General features: G+C 39.8%; 1 protein-coding gene across 1 annotated transcript in view; it reads right to left on the reverse strand.

The window, feature by feature from the left end:
- The window catches only part of cep192 (centrosomal protein 192), a gene marked incomplete at its 3' end in the record, with an annotated part of 74,481 nt that extends 52,476 nt beyond the window's left edge, over nt 1-22,005 (reverse strand). Inside the window, exons 1-10 of the mRNA XM_080851764.1 lie at nt 21,986-22,005; nt 20,848-21,014; nt 15,492-15,586; nt 15,027-15,136; nt 5,421-5,697; nt 5,120-5,272; nt 4,945-5,009; nt 4,563-4,775; nt 1,496-1,631; nt 851-900 (exon numbers count right to left, since the gene is read on the reverse strand). Of these exons, the coding sequence (XP_080707890.1) occupies nt 851-900; nt 1,496-1,631; nt 4,563-4,775; nt 4,945-5,009; nt 5,120-5,272; nt 5,421-5,697; nt 15,027-15,136; nt 15,492-15,586; nt 20,848-20,999 (1,251 nt within the window). The 5' untranslated portion in view covers nt 21,000-21,014; nt 21,986-22,005. The remainder of the gene's footprint in view (nt 1-850; nt 901-1,495; nt 1,632-4,562; nt 4,776-4,944; nt 5,010-5,119; nt 5,273-5,420; nt 5,698-15,026; nt 15,137-15,491; nt 15,587-20,847; nt 21,015-21,985) is intronic.
- Nucleotides 22,006-22,212: the final 207 nt, after the last annotated feature.

A 22,212-nucleotide genomic window follows, 5' to 3' on the forward strand; every position in this document is an offset into this window, starting at 1 on the left:
ACGCTGCTTACCCCCACCAGGGGTTCATGGATGCTTTTGTGCAGTCTATAAAATGAACATTCCCCCTGTGTGCAGTAAATAAAAAAACTGAGTCTGATTACAATACGCCCATTACAACTGATCTGTGGCAAGACCTGATGCCTGAAGCATGCATCTAACTTTCCCCTCTTCCCCGACTTCAATTTTAGTCCAGCCCCTTCTCTTTAGGACACTGCAGATAGAGAGGAATCCCAAAGTAGCATAGTAAAAGCAGCATTCACATAGTGAGCACTGGTCTGGTAATAGAGCTCACTACGTGAGCGTGTACTGCTGGCAGTTATTTTAACATCTACTAGGCATTTGGAGCCATGCCTCAATTCCTCAAAATTGCTCTACAGTCTACTACACTACACTGGATTGACACCAAACTTGCTCTACACTACACTGGATTGACACCAAACTTGCTCTACACAACACAACACTGGATTGACACCAATTCCACATGCATTTCAGTTTAGAATCGTGTATCTGTTTGACCAATTTCAGATAAAGAATACATTAAAGGTCTGGTCTGTTTCGCTTAAGGTTGTTGATGTTCTGAGCCCAATTCTGTGTTCGTGAAGCACCGTGTTGATTGGCTAGGATTGCTTATGGCTCAATTAAAACCTCAATGTCAACATTTACAGATTCAGGACTGCGTAAAAATACTGGAGTTGTTTTTAGTGCAAACGGACAGCTAGAGGACTGTGATGGGCAAAATAGTGTGAGGGCTAAGAATGGCTGATTGTACCTGTAAAAAGTGAATCTAAGCATGAAAAATAATGAATAAGGATGCTTTACATGCAGATCCCATTGGCCTTCATGAACCTACCTTCACATTGTCCGTCCCCTTATTGTCGACCAGGGTCTTCTCTAAGTCATCTACTTGTGCAGAAAGTGAAGCTTATGAGTGATCAAATATAGTACAGCCCCTGTAACTAATACTGCATTCCCATGTTAGCAAAGTGAGCATAGCCAAGTTCTGGATTATTCTATGGAGGCAGGCAGGAATTACACAGAGGAGCAAAATAAGTGGGAAAAGCCGAATTAAAATGGGAGTGAATTTCGCCAAGTAACGATTGCGTTCATCAACATCATTGGCCGTTTGAACAACACAATAGTTCCTCAGTTTTCTGTCATTTATTTAGCCAAACAGAACACCTTGGGGAAGGCAGGAAAAATAATTGCTATTTAGCATAAATAGGCTATAAACAGAAATGAACAGTTAGCTGACTCATCATAACTTGTTTGTTCAGTCTGTTGCCCCCTTTTCACATACTACTTGGCCACAAAGAAAGCAATACCTGATGCTTACATGTGAAAACATCTGAAGTTGAAAGGTATTGCATTAAATTCACAGATGTCAGTATGAAAAAAGCCTGCATTGCTGCACTATGTATCTCCAAAATGAAGAAATATTTACTTGAAATGTCATCCAATAAGGAGGATCAAGATATCATCTAGATTAATATCTTACCTGCATTCATGGTATCATCTGCTTCACTGAGCACAATGGTTTCACTGTGGAAAGAGCTTGAGGCGAAGTCTGAGAGTCGAATTAGAGCAAAGGGTTCCCTCTTCTCTGGAGATGTTATAGTGTATCCAAATGAGGGCTAGAAATGTGAGAGCAAGGAAATCACTTCAAACTTCAGGACCAGCATGAAAAACCGCCACATGAGAGCATCCCAAACTACCTTTAGAATAAAGCTTTCCGACACGGTTACTGGCCATCATGTTTAATGTCAGTGTTTCCACACCTGTGCTTTAGCTCAAACTAGGGAGGCCCAGGAGTCACAGGTATTGGCTTCAGCCTGCATTGCCATACCTTTAAATTATCTTATCTTTCAAGTACTTAATCTGATTGAATATCATCTCCACATTGTGCCTTCATCAAATAGTTCTTGTGCGTAGCCAGGGTTATAATCGTTAACGAAAACTAACGAAAAAACGAAAACGAGGTGTTATTTTTTCTTTTTGTCGTTAACTGAAATAAAAATAAAAACAAAGCTTTATCAAAAAACGATAACTAACTGAAACTGTAGTGTCTTTACAAAACTAACTGAAATAAAATAGAATTATAGATAAAATGTCTTTAGTTTTCGTTTTGTCAATGTATTTCATACATAGTCAAGTCAATCTTCAAGTCTTATCTTCCTCTATAAGGATTGCTAATATACGTCATGAAACGCATAGAATTGTGGGTACGTTTGGCCAGGTCGCTGCTTGCTGCTTGAAAACAATTGAAGTCCAAGCAGCAAGAAGCGAACTGGTCTAGTACGTATTGAACATACAGTAGCTGTAAGCGGTCAGTTAGCGGCTTCAAGCACTTCAAAATCACACCAAATGCAGCGAGAGAAATTAAACATTGTCCATACAGACTAAAATTAAATAAAAAGACACAAAGACAAGGTATATCGAAAAACTCAAAGGAGTTGATCCCTATGAGCACAGCGACTGGTCGGGGACATCAACCTGTTGCCCAATTTCCAGCATCCATATATCTATGAGTGTACATGTCTATGCTCGCGCCGACTTGTTTGTGCCGCGGATTCCCAAAATGCGTTGCGTTCATGACGTCACATTAGGAATCTCTATACCGCTTTAAGTACACGCCCCTCGCCTGGTATCATAGCGGCAAAATTCGGGAGAAAGCGACAGAGTTTCTATTTGGGATTACCTGGAACAGTGATGTGCGGTGGGGTTCCTGGCTGGTGAGGCACAGACTCTTTCAGAGTTAGATTTACAAAATGTATAAACCCAATACAGTATATTAAATCAGCATTCGATTGGCAGCTTGCACATTGACTACTGGTTGTTTTTTCAGCATTCTTCACACACACACACATAGGTAGGGTAGATACACACAGTTGGCAATTGCTGCTAGCTTGTGTTGAACTCGTGTGAATGTGTGATTATGCACTCGTGAATATGAAGTCTTTCATGCAGTTGCACAGGCAGGCACCCTGAGGGTTTCTACCTTTTCCCAATATAATTTGAAGAGTTAAATCGACGAGACTTAAACATCAGCTAGATAACGAGTTATGTCATGCACATTTAATTCTTCCATTTAAACCGTTTAAGGTTATTAGTCCTTAGCTAGCTAATCAGCTAGCGGAGCAACTAGATAACATCAACCAGGAAACACAACTTGAGCTGCAATTTAAGTTTAATTTCTCAAAATCAGGTCACCAACGTGATAACAAGCACTTGTGTGGTGTTAAATGGCTTCACATAGACATCAAACAATCCTAAGAGAAATAATGGGAAATCAACGGAGCAAGGGCTTTCTCTGATATCAATGTAATGTTAGCGAATGAGGAGTGAGAAGCCCCCCTCCCCCTACTGTCTCCGTGTACACCCAAAACCAAATCTATTCTTGAGGTTCCAAATATTTTCAAAGTAATTTGGCTTTGAATGCGAGACGTCGATCGAGATATCATCTCTCCCGTTGTTTTAAGCATACCTTTTAGGTAGGGCATTGGTCTCCCATTATTGATCACTTCACGTTTGGATTGAAAGTACGGTTTTGAGAAATGTTTTCACTTAGTATAGAATCGTCCATTTTTGCAGTCAATGTCCAATAAAAAGTGAAGAGGAAGAACAACGGCAGTACAAGCATAATCCCCTTTACGAGAGGTACTTTTTGCCTGTTTGCCTCTCCGTGCTTTTTCACTGCGGGTTTGAGGTCAGCAAAACTAAATAGTTCTACGCATGCGCTCAACCCAGTTTGTGAGTGATTACGTAATCCGAGATGCGGCACAGCCCGTCGCTGCCTCGCTCTCTCCGGTTTGTTTGAACAGGACATGCGCAAATTTTGACTGACACACATCTTTCATAGTTGTTTTTTTGTGGATGGCTGTTCATCTGTCCTAAGTGAATATAAAATGCTAAATGGTATGTTTTGATGAGCTTGTATTACTTATTATAGCTTGTATCTTTTGTTCTGCAAGCAAAAAATTAATCTTCTCTGACCTGCACCCCAACCCCCCCCCCCCCCCCCCCCCCCCCCCCCATCGGTCTGATACATTACGCAGTAAAGACTAAAACTAAAAGTGAAACTAATAAAAACTAAACTCAAACTAAGCATTTTCAAAAAATAGAAACTAAACTAAACTAGCAAACCCGCTTTAAAAACTAATGATAACTAAACTGAAATTGAAAACAAAAAGTCAAAACGAAATAAAAACTAGTGAAAAATGCAAAACTATTATAACCTTCACTCCAAACACAATAAGCATTTTTTGACATTGTACATTTGCCATACTTAATCTCAAATTTGCGGTCGTAAAAATGCCCAGGATAAACTTTTCTCCCAACACAAGCCCAAAACTACTTTTTTCGATCTCAATATTTAGTGGGAATTTTTGAAAATTATTTGCATGGTATTGTAGCTTAATGTGTACCAAAGATGAAAATATCCAGAAGGTTAATGACTCTAGGTACTAACTGAATGTATTACTGGACACACTTAATCTTAATATAAAATAATAATACAAAACAAATACATCTAAAATGGTTCAAAAGTCTAGTCAATGTACACACACCCGTTTAACAGCCTCCTCTTCATTTCCAAGGCAGCCAAGGGCTTCCGATCTTCGCTCGAAGAATTCTCCCAAAGACAGTCGTTGGTAACTTTGATTACCTCTCTCAAAGTCAGAAGAAATCTGGGAAGCCCTCATGAGAATATGACTACTTGTTGGCAGTTTCCAGGAGGGATCTCCCATACCCAAGGTGGCATTAGGCTCCATCTGCTCCTCCTAGGAGAAGAGTCACATACAACACCCTACCATTTACCAAAATGACATAATACATTTAGACAAGAACCTAGAAAAATAAAAGGAACGCCCTTGTCTAATACCCTTATTTGAATCTAATGACCTGTAGAAAACATCACTCTTGATAAATGTAGATGAAGGAGATGCAGACCTGAATGAATCTGTGCTCTTTCTCAAACACTTCTTGGTCCTCTGTGATTTTTTCAAAGGCGTTACCTAAGTGCCAAAAATGATACAGTGATCAAGATACCTATAGTCTTTTTAAAATTAATATACCGCAACACTGAAATCTCATCTTGGTTGAGAATTGCAACTTCTACACTTACTGCCACCGACAAACTCTTCCTTTTGAAACTGGCTGCCTAGGTCCTTAGACGTATGGCTTCCCAGCTCTTTCTCAAATGATGAGTAGTATGCCAGATCAGTCACCCACTTCCCTTCGTCGTTCTGATACACAACTCTGTGTGCCTCATTTTCACCTTAAAGCAGAATGGAATTTACTAATGACAGACAACAAATATATTACAGTTATAAGTGAATTATTATTTTTCCTAACAGTGGATATAAGGGCTATCTGGGAAACTGTTTAACTGAACACAATATATTGTCACTGATGTGGTGATTAACCTTGATGGAACTCCACGTCTTCAGGACAGTTGCTCCAACTTCCAGCCTCCTCCTCCTCTTCATGAAAGCTTTGAGAAAGATATTTGGGGTCCAATGAGAGTCTTGCAGAATCCTCCTCACTGGTGCCATCTTGGGAGAGCCCATAGGTCCCTCTGTGTTTCTCCTGTGTGCCCAATATGCCAAGTTCATCCTCCACATGTGGGTTCTGGAGCACGTTAAAGAGGTGAAAACCACTCTTGTTGGTCTGTAATGTAGAGGCTGCGCTCTCCCTTGTATCCTGCCCCCAACAAAAAAAATGAATACACTTTAATTCCAAAAGTCAGAGAAATAGAAAATGAGAAGAAATACATTGTTTGGTTGTGAAAGATTTTCACTAACACAATGTCTTGTTAAAGGTGCAGGCCCCAATGCTAATCCCATATACTGTTTGTCAGATTCATCAAATTGCTCCTCAGTCCTTCTACGATGCTTCAGGTGCAGAAAAGGCAGGGGTGGCGTTTGATTGGTTATTGAACTTAAAGTGCATATGACACCTCAATACAACATTTTTGAAATAAATAGAACAAAGGTGGTATTACATAATCGATATACATGTTTACTAAAAATATACACAATAAAATTATAATCAACATTTGAATGCCGCGCCACTGAGCTACTGACTTCCGCCCGCGTTAAAAAACGGAAATGACGTAAACGGAGGTACTCTGTTGTTGCACTTGTCGCCATTTGTCCTGGCAGTAAACACATTTTCTCAGGGAGCCTCCGGCTATTTCTTAGGGATCAGTTGTAAACAGGCATGTGTCCGTGCGTCGTTCGGACGCACTGTTCTAAAATAATAAAAAATTGGACGCACTACTTTAAGGCAGACGCCCTACAGACGCCCTGAGTTTTTCATCCCCTGTTTTTCCGGTAATAATATTTCAATCACAAAAGAAAATAATAACAGATTGAAATGAACAGATAGTTCACGTAGCACTACACAGACATGTCTAATGCGTGAACGTTAACGGCAGTGTTGCCAGGTCCGCAGTTTTCCCGCGGGCTACTTTTGAAGTGTTGACGCGGGTTGAATTTTTTGTCCACTGGTTCGGGTAAGCCTATTACAAGAATATCTTAAAATAAAAATGTATTTATACCCAAATCCTACCAACGTGACTTCAGATCAGCACGTAAACACATTGACATGGGACAAGCTGAAATTATTTTAATTCAGTAAATACATAGCCTATTGTAACGTGCCGGCATAGTCGCCCCATAATGCCGTGCGGCGGGCGCATACTTTCTGTTTGTAATGCACTAGTGCTCAACAATGTTCCTTACTGTAGGCCTACTAATTGCATGTCGTTGTTCTGTGTTGGGACTGCATTTACACTAGGGCTGTCAACGAATATTCGAACTTCGAATATTCGTTCGAATGGTATCCAAAAACGCGAATTCGAACGTGAAAATTAATATTCGAATGTGAAAAAACACTCCCGCGGTACAAGCGCCTCTATCTGCTTTGTGAATGAGCCTCTGTCTGTTCGCGATGTCCCTCATGTAATGTTTAGTACTGATCTTATCAGGACTCTTATTGTGAAATGATGCGTGAACCGGAAACTAGTGTAACGTACCTGAGTGGAAGACGGTTGATTTAATAAAGACTCCTGAACTTGCAGTATATGTGGATACCGGGTAATAGTCAATACATGGTGTCAATACATGGTGTCAGAAGTGGGATAATATTCGAATGTGAAAAAACACTCCCGCGGTACAAGCGCCTATCTGCTTTGTGAATGAGCCTCTGTCTTTTCGCAATGTCCCTCGTTTTAAAGTAAGGAAGCAGTGCTGCTTGCGATGATCGTTCTTATAGCCTAATGTTTTTTTTTTCATTGAGAATAACCCATCAATTTAGCCACTGTTGCACTACATTACAAAATACATATAGCCTACGTTCATCATTTTTGTTCCTGGCGATTTCAATTGGTTGTCTGTGCAAGACAACAGACATGGGACATTTATTCTTTCTTATTCACAACTGTTCTGAGCTGGACTTACACAGGCTATGCCATTCAATAAGCATCCGAAGTAGAGCAGGGAAGCTAGTAGTCTGGTTGGTGAAAGCTGCTGTAACGCAATGTTCTCGGCAAAGTCCGAGACAGCTTTTTTTCGCATTATTGACGTATTGACGGCAACTGCGTAAAATAGGCAACCAGATATTCGAATAGTTCGAATTCGTGATTTTTTTCCAAACGAACATTCAAATGTCATTTTTGAGCAATTTTGACAGCCCTAGTTTACACAGGTATGTGACGGAACACAGTCTGTTCGAGATAACTTGCAACAGGGCATAAAGCCTGTGCCATTTTGAAATTGTCAGTCCCCCCAGGATTTCGCGGGCCTTTTCTGTGATAGTTGCGGCCGTAAATGACTGATTTCGCGGGGTCTTTTCCAAAAAGTTGCGGTGAAAATTGCCGTGTTTTTAGGTGTTTGTTGCGATGAAATTGCGGGCGCACGTGAAAGTTGCGATAAAAAGTTGCTTATTTTCCATAATTGAGTTATTTGTTGAAAAATAAATAATTAATAAACAAACATTCTCTAAAGAACCAAACCGTTGAAAAATGGTCCTCTAAAATAAATGTAAAATTCACCTTGGCAAACTTTTGGCATCTTAGAAATCACATGTCCACTGAGGCTGCTAAAATGTATATGTTCTCATTGATTTTATCTCACATTAACTGCTGCTTACCCACCTGGTCTACTGCAAACTCCGCTACTCTTAAACCAGTCATGTCTCTTTACAAACAGGCTCTCAAAATACTTGATAAAAAAACCTAATTCACACCATCACTGTTCTGTCCTCCAAAAATACAGACTTTTAAGTTGGGACAATCTGATCACATTTAAGAACTGCTGTTTAATGTTCAAAATCCGGTTTTTGGTATTTTATTTTATTTCAATTTGTATATGTATATGTGTATATGTTTAGCCATTAACACTCTGGCAGGGGTACTGCCAATGGAAACTAGCCTTTTGGCTACAATTGGGTGCATTTACATTTTAAATGTTTATTAATGTACACTGTCCCTCTTCAACAAATAAACAAACTGAAACTGAAATAACCTTACCAACATGCCAAACAAAAGATTACCAGTACTACAAAAATGTAGCATAATAAGCTGTTCTGCCCTTTGCTTATTTAGGTCAGAAAATGTATATTGTTTGTATTGTTGTTATGGAAACGAACACAGGACTTTTACTTTGACATCACTCAAATGTTCGTCTCGTGGGATGGAAACAGCTGTTGACTGTTAACTAGAAAACATAGCTAGTTATGCTACGTTATGCTTAACACGTAGGGGGAAAAGTTCATAGGATTGACTTATCCACAACGAAGTGCACCTGTTGGAATTACAAAAGGACCACAAGTAAGACTGAATAAAATGTTATGAATATCTCAGCCTACACATAAAACTGTGTTTAATCTCCATGCCTGGTGTAGCCATTCTCATTGTTTACAACGGATTAGAACTCTGCTAGTGTCTGCACCATGTCTGCGGGGCAGGAGAAAGTTGTGGGAGAGGACAATGACTTGTCAAATTTGCGCGAAAATTGCGGTGATTTGCTAAAATTGCTACATCGCGCTGAATTCGCGGGTAATCGTTGAATTCACGTGAATTGGCGCGATCGCGACATCGCGAAATCCTGGAGGGTCTGAATTGTGTTGCGTTTAGTGTTTAGTGCAATAAAAAGCCATATTACGCATCCGTGATTTGTAACACTATTTACACATGTATGAACTATAAGTACATGATTTAAATATAGTGAAGCAACATGATGAGGTGTTTCAGTTGAAATAAGGTATTGCATTAACTACAGTAAATGCATATGAAGTAAAAACAGTACATTCATGTTGTCCAGGCACGACAATAATATGTCAAAACTCCGTCGCGGGGGAGGGGGCAGGTTCCCCGACGAAGTGTCATCTTTTCCACAAACTCAAATCTGGTCACCCTATATTAGCATATAATACACGTAGCATATAAAAAAAACATAGCTAATAACTGCTAAGGGTCTTGCACAAAATATATGAAAGATTAACTAAATTGAATATGTAATCACTAGTCAAGGAAGACTCTGGGACTAAGATATTCATAAAAAGTAAAACATTTTTTTTTACTTCTTATTTGGGTCAGCCAAGTCTAACACTATGTTAATATCACCTGACCAGTAGCCCCCTGCATATATACATACATACAAGATGTACATGGCAGTTCTGGCTTGAATTTCTTCTGTGTTGGTATGATTTTCAGTTTGTGTGGTACACTGATGTACATCATATGTGACAATTAAGCAAAAATACTGCAACAGACACATCAAAAAATATTACCTGAATTCCACAAAATGTGCACCTCAAAATGCAGTAAAATAGCGTTTCAGACAGTTAGGAATAAAAAATGTGATGGGGATGCCCCCAGACCCCCCTACAATAGTTGGGCCTGCGGCGCGCGTGCGCTCCACCGAGTTAGGTTAAATGAAAAAAATGGAGCCACCCTAAAAAAATCCTAGCTAAAAGCCTGGTTGTAAATATGTCTTCAGTAAAGTACCTCGTTTGACACAAGCAATTTGATTAAACATCTGAAGACGCACCATAGTGCTAAGCACACAAAGTTCACTCATGCCAGTGGCGCAAGAGACCAAAGCAACCAATCTTTACTGACGTCTTTCAAAAAGAAAAAAACGCGCACGCACACAGACAGAGAGAGAGAGAGAGAGAGAAGGGGAGGAAGAGAGTTGTTGATCCTTTTGTAACTGAACTGTGCTCATGTTCTTATTCAGGATAGTTCTGCTCACTTTTTGTTAAGCAGACTGTGTTGTTAACTATGCAGCAAATTAAATTGCCATCTGTCTATATTTACATGTTGTCTAATGTGATATTGACTTTTTTTTTTGTTTAAACCAGAAAGCTCTGTTTATTTTTGGCTTAGGATAGCCTTCTGTTAATGTTGTACTATAGGCTTGACATAACCTGCAGAGGATAAAATAAAATCTTTCATGGAAACCAAATGTTGGAAGTATCGGTACTCGGTATCGGCAAGTACACAAATAAAAATACTCGTACTCGTATCGGTTTGTAAAAAAGTGGTATCGGTGCATCCCTATCAACAATTAATGAAACATACAAAGTTATAAGTAACAAAGTAGTACTTTCTCACAGATTCTGAAAGCAACTATGTACAGAACATTTTTCCGGGCTCAAATTCCTCAAATAACCACAAGATGGCAAGTGGAGTCGCATTTGAGAAGATTCCGGAAGAGTTACGACTGCTATTTCGCGTTCTGAAAGTCTTCTGAAGTTCAGAAGAAATCGCAGACGAGAAAAACAAATGTTTTCCTAAATCCACCGAAGTGGAGTTCAGAAGAAAGTCCTTCTGAAAGTCTTCCCAACTGCTGTCAAGAATGAGGGCCATTGTTATTTATATGGAATCAGATCAATGCCATAAATATTTTGTAATCTGTAATATAGATTTTGTATATGTAACATAGATTTAGTATCTGTGAAACCATCTACACTTTCAAAACCTATCTTCACTTTCAAAATGTATTTACAGATACAGATTTCAAATACGAAATGTATCTACACTTTCAAAAACTATTTACACTTTCAAAATCTATTTGCAGATACGGATTTCAGTTACGCATTACGGATAGGGATACGGATTTCTGTTACGAATTACAAAATCTTTTTGGCACTGTCCTTACTGCCTTTCTAAATAGCCAATCAGCGCTTTTGGCAGATTTTCTAAAGCACCAAACATCACATTGTATCCTCTACTGACTAGCCAATCAGCGCTAGCTTGCTGGCAACTGCTGCTGGCCCGCTCATTATTCAATAGTTATAATCTAAATCTGCCACCGCTCTGCCTAGGGAGAGATCTGGGGTCTCCCCCGCACGGTTTGAATACAATTCGGTGTACGAACACCGTGGGGGAAGTTAAACAAGCATGCCTTATGTCTGGCCCAAAGGGCTGATGAACACCTGTACTATTTAGTTAATCTTAGGCTCTGGCGATTCAGAGATCGCTTGGCCGCAGAACGCATTGTAACTAAGAAATTGGTCTCATATATCTCTTCCACTGAGACGCTAGAAAACTCGCTTCCACACAAAATACACAATAAAACGTTTTCAAGGACTTCAGAAAAGGGTTACAAATAGCCTACCCCAAAGTGCCATGAAAAGAAACGAAAATGACATTACAAGGTGGTTTTGAAATCAGGCTGGTCATTATCCAGCTGTTGAGGATGCATATGCACTTAATGGTATACCCCCACCATCACTTTGCATGTGTCTGGAGAACAAGACAATAGCAGTCTGTCTGCTAAATGTTCTCATCGTGATAATGGGTCATATGAATACTGTTCATTGTTAACTTAATTAAATGTGAATAGGAGATCGGTCACGAAAATGCTAACGTTAGCTTTCGTTAGCTACCAAAGCAGATCCTAATATCTTCCATACAACGACAGGTGTAACGAAGTGTGGAGTGAAAACCACTGACTATGATTGTGCGTTTTACAATGACTTTATTAACAACTCCAAATATAGGACTTCTTACTTGTGCCATTTCTCGGTCTCTGATCCATGACTGCTGCATACACTGTTTCACTCAACTTTCCCAGTTACCAGCAAGCTAGCGCCGCTGATTGGCTAGTCAGTACAGGATACAATGTGTTGATTGGCGCTTTAGAAAATCTGCCAAAAGCGCTGATTGGCTCTTTAGAAAGGAAATAAAGACAGTGCCAAAAAGATTTTGTAATTCGTAACAGAAATCCGTAACTCGTACTTCAAATCCGTATCCGTCTCCGTATCCGTAATGCGTAACTGAAATCCGTAACTGAAATCCATATCTGCAGATAGATTTTGAAAGTGAAGATAGTTTTTGTAAGTGTAGATAGTTTTTGAAAGTGTAGATACATTTCGTATTTTAAATCCGTATCTGTAGATAGGTTTTGAAAGTGTAGATGGTTTCACAGATACAAAATCTATATTACAGATTACAAAATATTTATGGCATTGATCTGATTCCATATATTTATCCTAAGAAATAGGTATTTATATGACTTCTGATTGATATTATCTAATTGTTATTTATTCTAATGAATGTATGTATATAAACTCTATTATTTATTCAAATTGCTGTTCATCCCAATTGCTATACATTCTGTTTATCGTATCTATCTGAACATATTGATCATTCTTTATATATTTGATATATAGAACAATCTGAAGTTGGCTGTTGTCTTCCTGGTCTCTGTAGAGGGATTGGTTTAGCTATACACTAGGGGTGTAAATCACACCCATCATGGCGATTCGATTTCCTGACCCAATGATTCGATTATTTTCGATACTCATGTATACACCACGATACGATTCGATTCGATTCGATTAATTTGTTCTTTTTTTTACCTTACAGGCTAGACAATGTTTCAGATTTGAAATAAATCAATGAAAGCTGTTATATCGTTATGCATTTGAGAAACAACAGCCAATAACAGAAGTAGAAAAGTTGTACTCCACCTAGGCCTATGACAACCTCATTCACTGAAAAATAATAATGCCCCTGTTATAGATTCTGAAAGGCCTTGCATCAAAAAGTACTGTACGAAGTACAAAGTGTTAAGTAACAAAATAGGCCTATACCACATTCACTATAGAATAACAATACTCAACAAAATCAGTGCAAAAGTGCACTAGCAGCAAACGGTAACAAAAAATAGGCCTGTAGTTAATTCAATTTAAAATGACAATGCTCCACAAAATCAGTGCAATGAGTGCAAATGTGCACTAGTAGCAGCAAATGGTAACAAAAAATACCCCTGTAGGCCTACTTCATTCACTATAAAATAGAAATGGTCATCAAAGTGCACTAGCAACAAAAAGTAAAAAAAAGTTTTTTTTTTAAACCGATACTCTTGCGGACGTGTCGATGCATCGTATCGTCGGCTGTTGGATCGATGCATCGATGCAAAACGATTCTTTTTTACACCCCTACTATACACACTAAGGGAAAGACATCTCCTAGTTGCCCTCGCCATTACATAACGTTATACTTATTAGCAGCGAGGCTAGCTAGCTACAATGTGTTTCAATGGATTTTTGGTCTAAGCATTAGCAGCAACCTCATCACTGTCAGAACTCGGCTCTTCTGCTGGCTCGTCATCCAGAAAGGGCTTGAATCTGTGCGGCTCAATGCCCACAATCTCGTGTACAAACTGACCCGCATCATAGTCTCCTTAATTTCATCTCCACTCGAGTCTGTGACAGAAAATTGCTCAAAATTGCTGAATACTTCACCCTCCATCGCTAGTTGTATTGTGTTTTCGAATGAAGTCTACCGCCGCTGACGTCACGGGGTCATGTGACGGGTTTCAGGTAAGCCGCGTTGCTTTGCGATAATAGTTGCGAAAACCACACTTTGAAACGCCGTGCAAACTTTACTTTTCAATCTTAGTGTTTAAAGATGACTTCAAAGTACTATGTTTTATGCGTAGTTTTGATACTTATATGCCTTTTACCTTTATTTTTTAGGTGTCATATGCACTTTAAATATCAACTACCTTTGCCAAACCGAAACTTGAAATGCAGACTGCCTCTTTAACACACTACTTCATGCATTTTTCTAGTAAGTAATCATCATCAAATGTGTTTCAGTATTAGCAATTACATCAAATAAATACTATTATTTGACTGACAGCAAATGTTCCATTTTCACATTGGCTGTTAGCCAAGTTGAATAAAATGGGCAAGGATGAACGTGAAACCTAGCAAATGTAGAAGTGATTCTCGGTAAGGGAAAACTGTGCTTCTGATTCACATCTTACATCTTCATTCTGGGTTCTGTTTGTCCTGTTAGGACTTATTTTTCAAGATAAACTGGCAGGCAACACATTATCCCTTACATAAAAGTATCCAGCTATTATTGGAGACTCTAGTATTAATGCAAATGTTCCAGTACATCAAATATAAGGACATCGAAGAGAGGAGACGAATGAATGGGAATAAATAGAAGGGGATCCATAATGCTAAACATGGACGTCAAGTTACAATCAAAAATTGGTAGAAACAGCATAACTGACATTTCACCTCCCCTGCAAATTCGGATTATTTTCACTGTTGCCATAGTAAAAGCTGCCCTGTGAAATTTGGTGCATGGGCTGTGAGCAAGTCATTGCAAGATCGTGATGTAATATTTGAACAGTTTGGCACCCCTTGTGCATACCATAGCTTTCACTTATTTCATGCACATATGTCAGTGGAATTACTGGAAGGAAATAGTTTATGTAAATTCTATTGTAAAGTTACCATGATAAAGTAACGCTAATAAAAGCGGGGTCAAAATGATTTAGTTGAACTACCATTAATAGACAAAGTGTTAATTTAGCTGGATATTAATTGAAGTTCTACTGCTAGGTTTTAAGGCCAAGAAGTAGGTTAACTTGACAATCAAATGGCCCAACACACACAAAAACCAAAATGAAAATTGACAAACAGGATCATTTTCTCCTCAGCTTTCTAAAGGGTTTACGAATGAGGTTTAAGCTAAAGATGTGGCTAAAGGCACTCACTGCTGAGATGTCCTGACCATATTCTTGACCTCTCTGCATGACTGGGGGCACCATCATGTTAAAGTACAGCTCCACCTCATCATGAAGACGACCAGCATCCACATCCTCCTCTAAACAAAGGGTTAATATACATAAGAAACCTACAGAAAACATAATTTAATGCACATTTTAAAAACTCATTAGAAAAACATTAGAAAGATGATTTGAATTATTATAGTTTTGAATTATTGCATTCATGCCATTGCCATCTCTCCTCCATGGTCATAGCCTCCGACATGTGGCCAAGCAAGCACATGCACACAAGCAACTAATCACCCTCATCGCACAAAAGTGACTAGATGGCAGGATGGAAACTTTCCAGTAATGTTCTGGAAACATTTAATACCATTACACTCAAACAACACAAAACAAACCTACAAATAAAAAGACAATCCCACACTTGAGGCAAGGGACTAGAAAGCAGACCTGTCAGTCCTGTGGTGGAGACATGAGGTTTTGATGTGGATTCTTCCAGCATATCTGAGAAACAGTCATCAGCAAGGCAGTTCACTGCATCACCTCTGTGAAGCACAAGAGATTACAAACAGGTTAGCATAAGATTACTTCTAAAGACACTTTGCAACATTAACTCCAAAATATAAATAAGTAAACAAGCTATTAATAACAGCATTCCTGACCGTGTGGGCTTATGCCCATGACAGCCCACTGGTTTTACTACAGTGGCTCACTAGCACCTTGTTAGGTCCAAAGCATTACAATGAGAGAGGACCGGAGTGGCTCTAGCTGATATACATGCCAACCGCAGTAGATATATGGGCAACATTAATGTTGAGAAGATGATCAGCTAGAGAGAATTGTGGGCTATGGATACCAACAACATTAAATTCATAATTTCATCGTATTTGATCATGAGTCGCTTCCATCCATTGGCTCCTGTAACTGATTTCAAGTCAGGCCCTGCCTCCCCTAAATGTCAAGAAAAGCCTACAAATGATCTACAATGGAGAGGTACTTAGCTGTTGGATGTAATTCGCATTATTCCCCTGCGACGCCATTTTGAAAAGAAAACGAGGCTTTGCTGGGTTACCTAACCTGAGGTCATTCTCTACAATATGAAGAGTAATGATGCACTGAAAATGGAGCACATATCTTCTGCCCTTGCCCCTTATAACTGCGGCATTAATAGATTATTTTTTGCAACTCACCGTCAGCATCATGTTTATTTACTTGGCTAGCTAGCGAATGGCAGCTAAGTTATACTGTCAGAATTGCTAGCACGAATAAGTGAAAAATGTTCATGATTCATGGCATCTTTTTTCTCTAACTGGGATGATCTTGTAAATAACAATGCTTTTGCAGTCAGAAAGAGAGAGAGGGCATTTCCCTCCATGAGAAAGAATGAGATCCCCTACATGGTCAAGGTAGCGAAGTTAAATGCAACAGATGGGAGGAATTGCTACATCGCTAACGAAATGTTCGCGGCGTCGTTAAGCATCTTAAACTAGCCTAGCGAAACCAGTTGAAATTCCCTTACTCTGACACTATCCCCCTGTTCCGATTCTAAGAGAGCTCTCTTGACTCCTCCTCTTGACTCCTCGATGCCCCGACTCCTCGATGCCCAGTCAGTGACGAGAGATCAAGAGACCGTTAATTTTCAACATTCGGGACACTCTAATCAGAGAGGATGTGGCATCATCACGCTGTGTGTACGTATCCGCTCTGTCAGACTGCAGTATGTGGTGCCGTCACTCTGTGCGTTAGCAAGCACGTTGTTAGCAAGCGAGCAATCATAATAAGCTACTGACATCGACATGGCTAACGTATACCTCCCTAACGAATTCAGACAATTCTTTGTTAATCAATCACGGCATAATTGCCCCCGCTAGTCAAGCGAAAAGTGTCCGATTAAAAGTGCACCAACGGGCTATTCCCGGGTGGTGAAATAGCCCATTGTACTGTCCCAGGTGGGGGGATAGCCAGCTGCTTAGCATAACTGCCATTTAGAACCAATGGTAATGCTACCAAGCTAGGCTAGCTAGGTATGCTAACTCGGTATACATCGTGAATAACCACCAAAATACTCATGTCACTGGCTTTAATTTGAGAATGGCATTTTATTAGTACATTTAATATCAGTACAGTTGTTTAATTACTGCTGATATGTACATTTACGGTCTGTAGCCTTGTGGTCTTCTGACTCTGCTATCATAGCCACCGTAGCCATTATGTCCGCCATTGTTTTCAAAATAAAATGAAAAGCTCTGGTTGGATATGGCGCACAGAGTTATGGGTAATAATGCCGCCATTAGGGCATCAAGGAAGCTCCGACCCTCTCTTGAAAAACGACCGTTATGTGACGTATTTCAAGGAGTCGGACAAAAGCGGAAATGAAGGTTTAAGAGCAATGGGACACTCCTTGCTCTCTTGATAAGAAGGAAGGAAGGAAGGAAGGAAGGAAGGAGGCATTTTAGGACCTTTGGACCGTGGGGTATGACAAACTAGTGACTTTCCGAAGGCAAACATCAAGCACATGTAATACAAAACGGCAAATAATCTACTTCAGCAGACAGTAGTAACCGGGAGTCTTAAGGCAAACATACATAACGCAGTAATATGCCTACGGACCCTGGTATGGCAATAGCACAGAGCCCATTCTCCATATTAAACGTCATTGTAAAGCATTTAAGCTGTTATTTTAAAGTAAGATTGCCATTCCTTACCCTTAAGTACAATTGCTAAATACTGTTACTTTAAGGTATAAGAGTTCCTTACGTTCAGAGGCTGTTCAAAGGTTGCTCACGTTCTGAGCTTCTACAGTATTTTGGCACACACATTCCATGTTTGGTGCATTTTATAATAGTCAAGTAAATACACATGATGCTGACGGTGAGTTGCAAAACATAATCTATAAATACCGCGGTTATAGGGGGCAAGGACAGAAGAATTGTGGTCCATTCTCCATCCATCATTACTTTTCGTATAGTAGAGAATGGCATCTGGTCGGGTTTACCCAGCTAAGCCTCGTTTTCGTTTTCAATATGGCCGCGAGGGGAATAAGGTGAATTAAACATCCAATCATGTTTTTAATGGTTTATTTCAACATTTTCATCCCACTTTCTTTTCAATTTTTTAATATAGTTTCTTAAAATAAATTATCAATTATTATTGAGAGCTATGAAAAACATGATTGTGATAAAGTATTCGGTTACAAATGGTTTTCCACAGCAGGCACTCTTGAGCCATTTTCAGGGAAGTGCTCCCGACTAGAACCCGTCCCTGTAGGAGCCCTTTGAGAGCAGTTTTCAGGAGGTACTTCTGTGCAACCCTTAAAGTACTGAGTAGGGCTTGGAGCGATAGCGGACACTTGCTGGTTAAACACAATGGGAATGAAAGACAACGAGCGCCATTTTAAAAACCAAAATATTTCTTACCAGAGGTTACACAGTGAATACAGCAAAAGGAATTATAGCTATAGATTAATGTTGAGGTTACGGTCATTGAATGAACACAAGCAAATAGGCTTTAATTAAAATCAACAAGGACTATTCAGACTGTTACCAGCAACAAGTCCAAAAGCCAGGGTCTGGGATTGTGTCAGTGCCCTTGGCAAAGGTAACTTACACTTGTGATGGCACTACACTTCCAGGGAAGCCCATGGATATTTCAACAAGAAAATGCAAAAGCACATTCTGCACACATTTCAAAGGCATGGCTGAGGAAGAAGAGAATGTGGGTGCTGGACTGGCCTGCCTGAGGTCCTGACTTGTGCCCAATAGAGAATGTGTGGGGCATTTTGAAATGCAAAATGCGACAAAACGAAGACCCCATACTGTTGCACACCTTAAGACTTGTTTGCAGGAAATATGGGACAAAGCTACACTTATAACACTTCATCACTTGGTGTCTTCAGTCCCTAAACATCTTTAGTGTTGTGAAAAGGAATGGCAACATTACAAAGTGGTAAATGCTTTACTGTCCCAACTTTTTATGAAATATGTTGCAAGAATCAAAATTGAATTTATTTTGAAAAATCTATAAAATGTATGATTAATTAGTACAAATAATGCCAATAAAACATCAAAATAATGCACTGTTGTATTGTTTTCAACAGGTCAAAGAGAATTTACAAAACATTGTTTCATTTTTAATTCAACCCCAACTTTTTCTGATTTGGGGTTGTATGTAAAGAGCTCAAAACTCTTGGCCACAGTGCTTAGCATGTGGTTTGTTACATTGTATCGTTTCATTGCAAATGGTAATGAATATGTTAATGTAAATGCATCATCATTCAGCTCCACTAAAAATAGCATACAAAGCACTTTGGGATCAATATTTTTAGATGGAGGAAAATTGAATAATGTGCATGTCAAACTCTAGCCTACCTATAGTTAGTCATCTGATGGGTGTCCAGGAATTTTACAGGACTGAGGTGAAAAGCCTGGTTTGGCAGCATTTTTCCAACAAGCAACTAGTGTTAATTGTATTCATTACAGCAGCAATATGGAGCTCTGTTCGAAAACTAGCATGCTGACTACCTAAAAGGCATGCAAAAACCTTGCGAAAACCATCACCAACAGCCCAGTTGACACAGATATAACCATGCCAACACACTAAGGGTTCAAATACACAAACTGTTTTTTTTTTAAAAACGGAACGCGAGCAAATGCATTGATTCCTATGGTACGGCGCGCTTTGCGTGTGCGCCCCTTCTCCACCACGCGTTACGTCTTTGTCGCGTTTTTTAGGTGCGCTTAAAAGTTGAACTATTCTCAACATTCCAGCGCAAGGCAGGGAAGCGCACCGCTCATCAATGTCACACTCAGCCCAGGCAGCCAATCAGATCAAGCAACAGGTGGGCTTAACTACTTTATCACTTATTTCCTGTTTTGATGCTGGAAGATGTGGTATGATTAAGCAATATAGCACGAGTGGGATTATCCCTTACCTACCCCACTCCCACGAGTATTGCTTTTAAAAAACAATTCTACAGTCAACAAATTAACATTTTAACACGAAAAATAGTTCCATTTTCAACGTCAGAATTTTGAATGAACGGTTTTCATCAATGCGCTTTCATCGCGGAGTGATTATTATTAGCTGTGAAAAGTCTGTTTTGGCCTCCGCACTTTGCCAAGGCGTTACTGAAGCGTCTGCGCCTGAAAAAAGGTGCGTATGTGTATTTGAACCCTAACTGGTGTCTTTTGTCAGTAAAGCTGGCAATGGCATGCTGCGGAAGCTTTTCTTCCATTTTTGCAAGGTGTTCCAGTCAGGAAACACAGAATTACATACTGCATATTCTGTATGGCTAATGGGAGACACACGTGTGTATCTATCCTTCACCTGACCATATAAATGAATGAGGATGGTACCAAAACTAGTTGCCTATAAAACCATACTTAGAAAGTGTCAAACTATTGCATAAAAAGTGGAATTGACTCTATGGCAGAGGTGGTGTAGACAAACACACTCTGAATTCCACCTCTGCATTTGACCCATCCAGGGTAGTGACACACACAGCACCCAGTGAACACACACAGTGAACTTACACTAACCCGGAGCAGGGAGCTGCCTTTGGTGGCGCCCCGGGAGCAGTGATGGGGGTTAGTTGCCTTGCTCAAGGGCATTTCAGCCGTGGATGTGGGCATGGGAGAGCAGTTTTTCCTACTGGTCGGGGATTGACCTGGCCACCCTCCAGTTTCCAGACTGAAACCCTAACCAGTAGGCCACGGCTGCCCCAGATAGTGTTACTTTAAGTAGGCAAAGACAAAGACACACTCTTCGTTGGACTTTTCAAATCACAAAACAAGCAATTATAGCCCACCTGTTGTCTGTTCCGGGTCTGATTTTAGACAATGTTGAGGCATCAACTGGTATCCCCAAAGTTGGGCCGAGGGTCAGGTCCCCCAATGAAGACTGGTCACTGGAGCTACTTAGAAGGCTAGGAAACGACTCATCCGCGAGATTTTTCTCCATGTTCTCTATTGTGAACTGTAAGGGAACACAGACATTAAGGTTAAAATATAACGTTATAACTGGAAACCGCTTGTTTTCACCACTGAGATGCTCTGTTATTATAAGTGTCTGTCAACGTGGAAAGGACCCCTACACGCGTTTGTTTACCTCGGTACCTGTAAAGAAACGGTTTCAACAATCATTTTCCAAACGAAACAGAACCTTTACCGCATTTAAAATGCGAACACTCAAAACAACAAACTTCAAGTCGGCTTGCTTTACTAGTCGTGTTAAATTGACATCACTGGGTGAGCTAGCACAGTTGTCCAAAATAGGTCCGCTTCCTTCAACTGGCTTTAGCCAGCTATTCAGGTAGGTAGCTAGCTGGCAAACGGACTAGTTCAACTGTAGCAAAATCAAGTTCGTGTGTCTTCACAAAGGTTTGACAGAAAGCTACTAGACGCCATGCAAAAGTTTCCGCACAATGTTGTCATCATTTGCCATGTGCATTTCCTGGCTAACAGACTTAAGATTGACATTTAAAGATAAATTAAGTGTGGCTAACTTCAGCCAAGTTAACTCATAACATTTGAAACGGGAACTTTAAAGGGATGGCCATGGCTGCAATATAAAATAACTTGCTAAGGTTACGTATAGATAGATAACTTACAACTTAATATCCAAACGTACTCCCATGTACGTGGTTAAAAAACGCAAGTTGGCAAACTCCGTGAACCAAATACACCAAATAAGTAAGCGTTAGTAAACAATAACTGCTAGCTTAGCTAAATTACTTAAATCCACCGATGTCTCTGCTAACGTTAAATCAGACATCATAATGTGACATGGATAATCGTTTTCATCATGATCCATGAGCTAACCAAAGCCTCTTTCCGTGGCCACTAAAACTGTGCAACGACACCAAAATATCAGATAAATGATATTACAGCTTTAGCTCAGCCGCCAAAATATTCAAACAATCCCGGCATTCTCGCTCAGTGATTTACCGTAATCCTTAAAGGAAAAAGTCATACCGCCGTCTACTGCAGGTTATATTTGGAGGTTTGCTTGTTAGATTATCGCTAGCAAGCCCGCCTAAACGTCACTGTATGGGGGTGGGGCCTCTCTGATTTATCCTAATGTCATTGGCTCATTATGGAGGTCAGACACAAGGGGGTGCAACCAAGGGGGTGCAACCATAGATATCTATAATAAAGGCTAGATATCCTGCCTG

Source organism: Sprattus sprattus (genome assembly GCF_963457725.1).
Source record: "Sprattus sprattus genome assembly, chromosome: 14".
NCBI classification, from domain to species: Eukaryota; Metazoa; Chordata; class Actinopteri; order Clupeiformes; family Clupeidae; genus Sprattus; species Sprattus sprattus.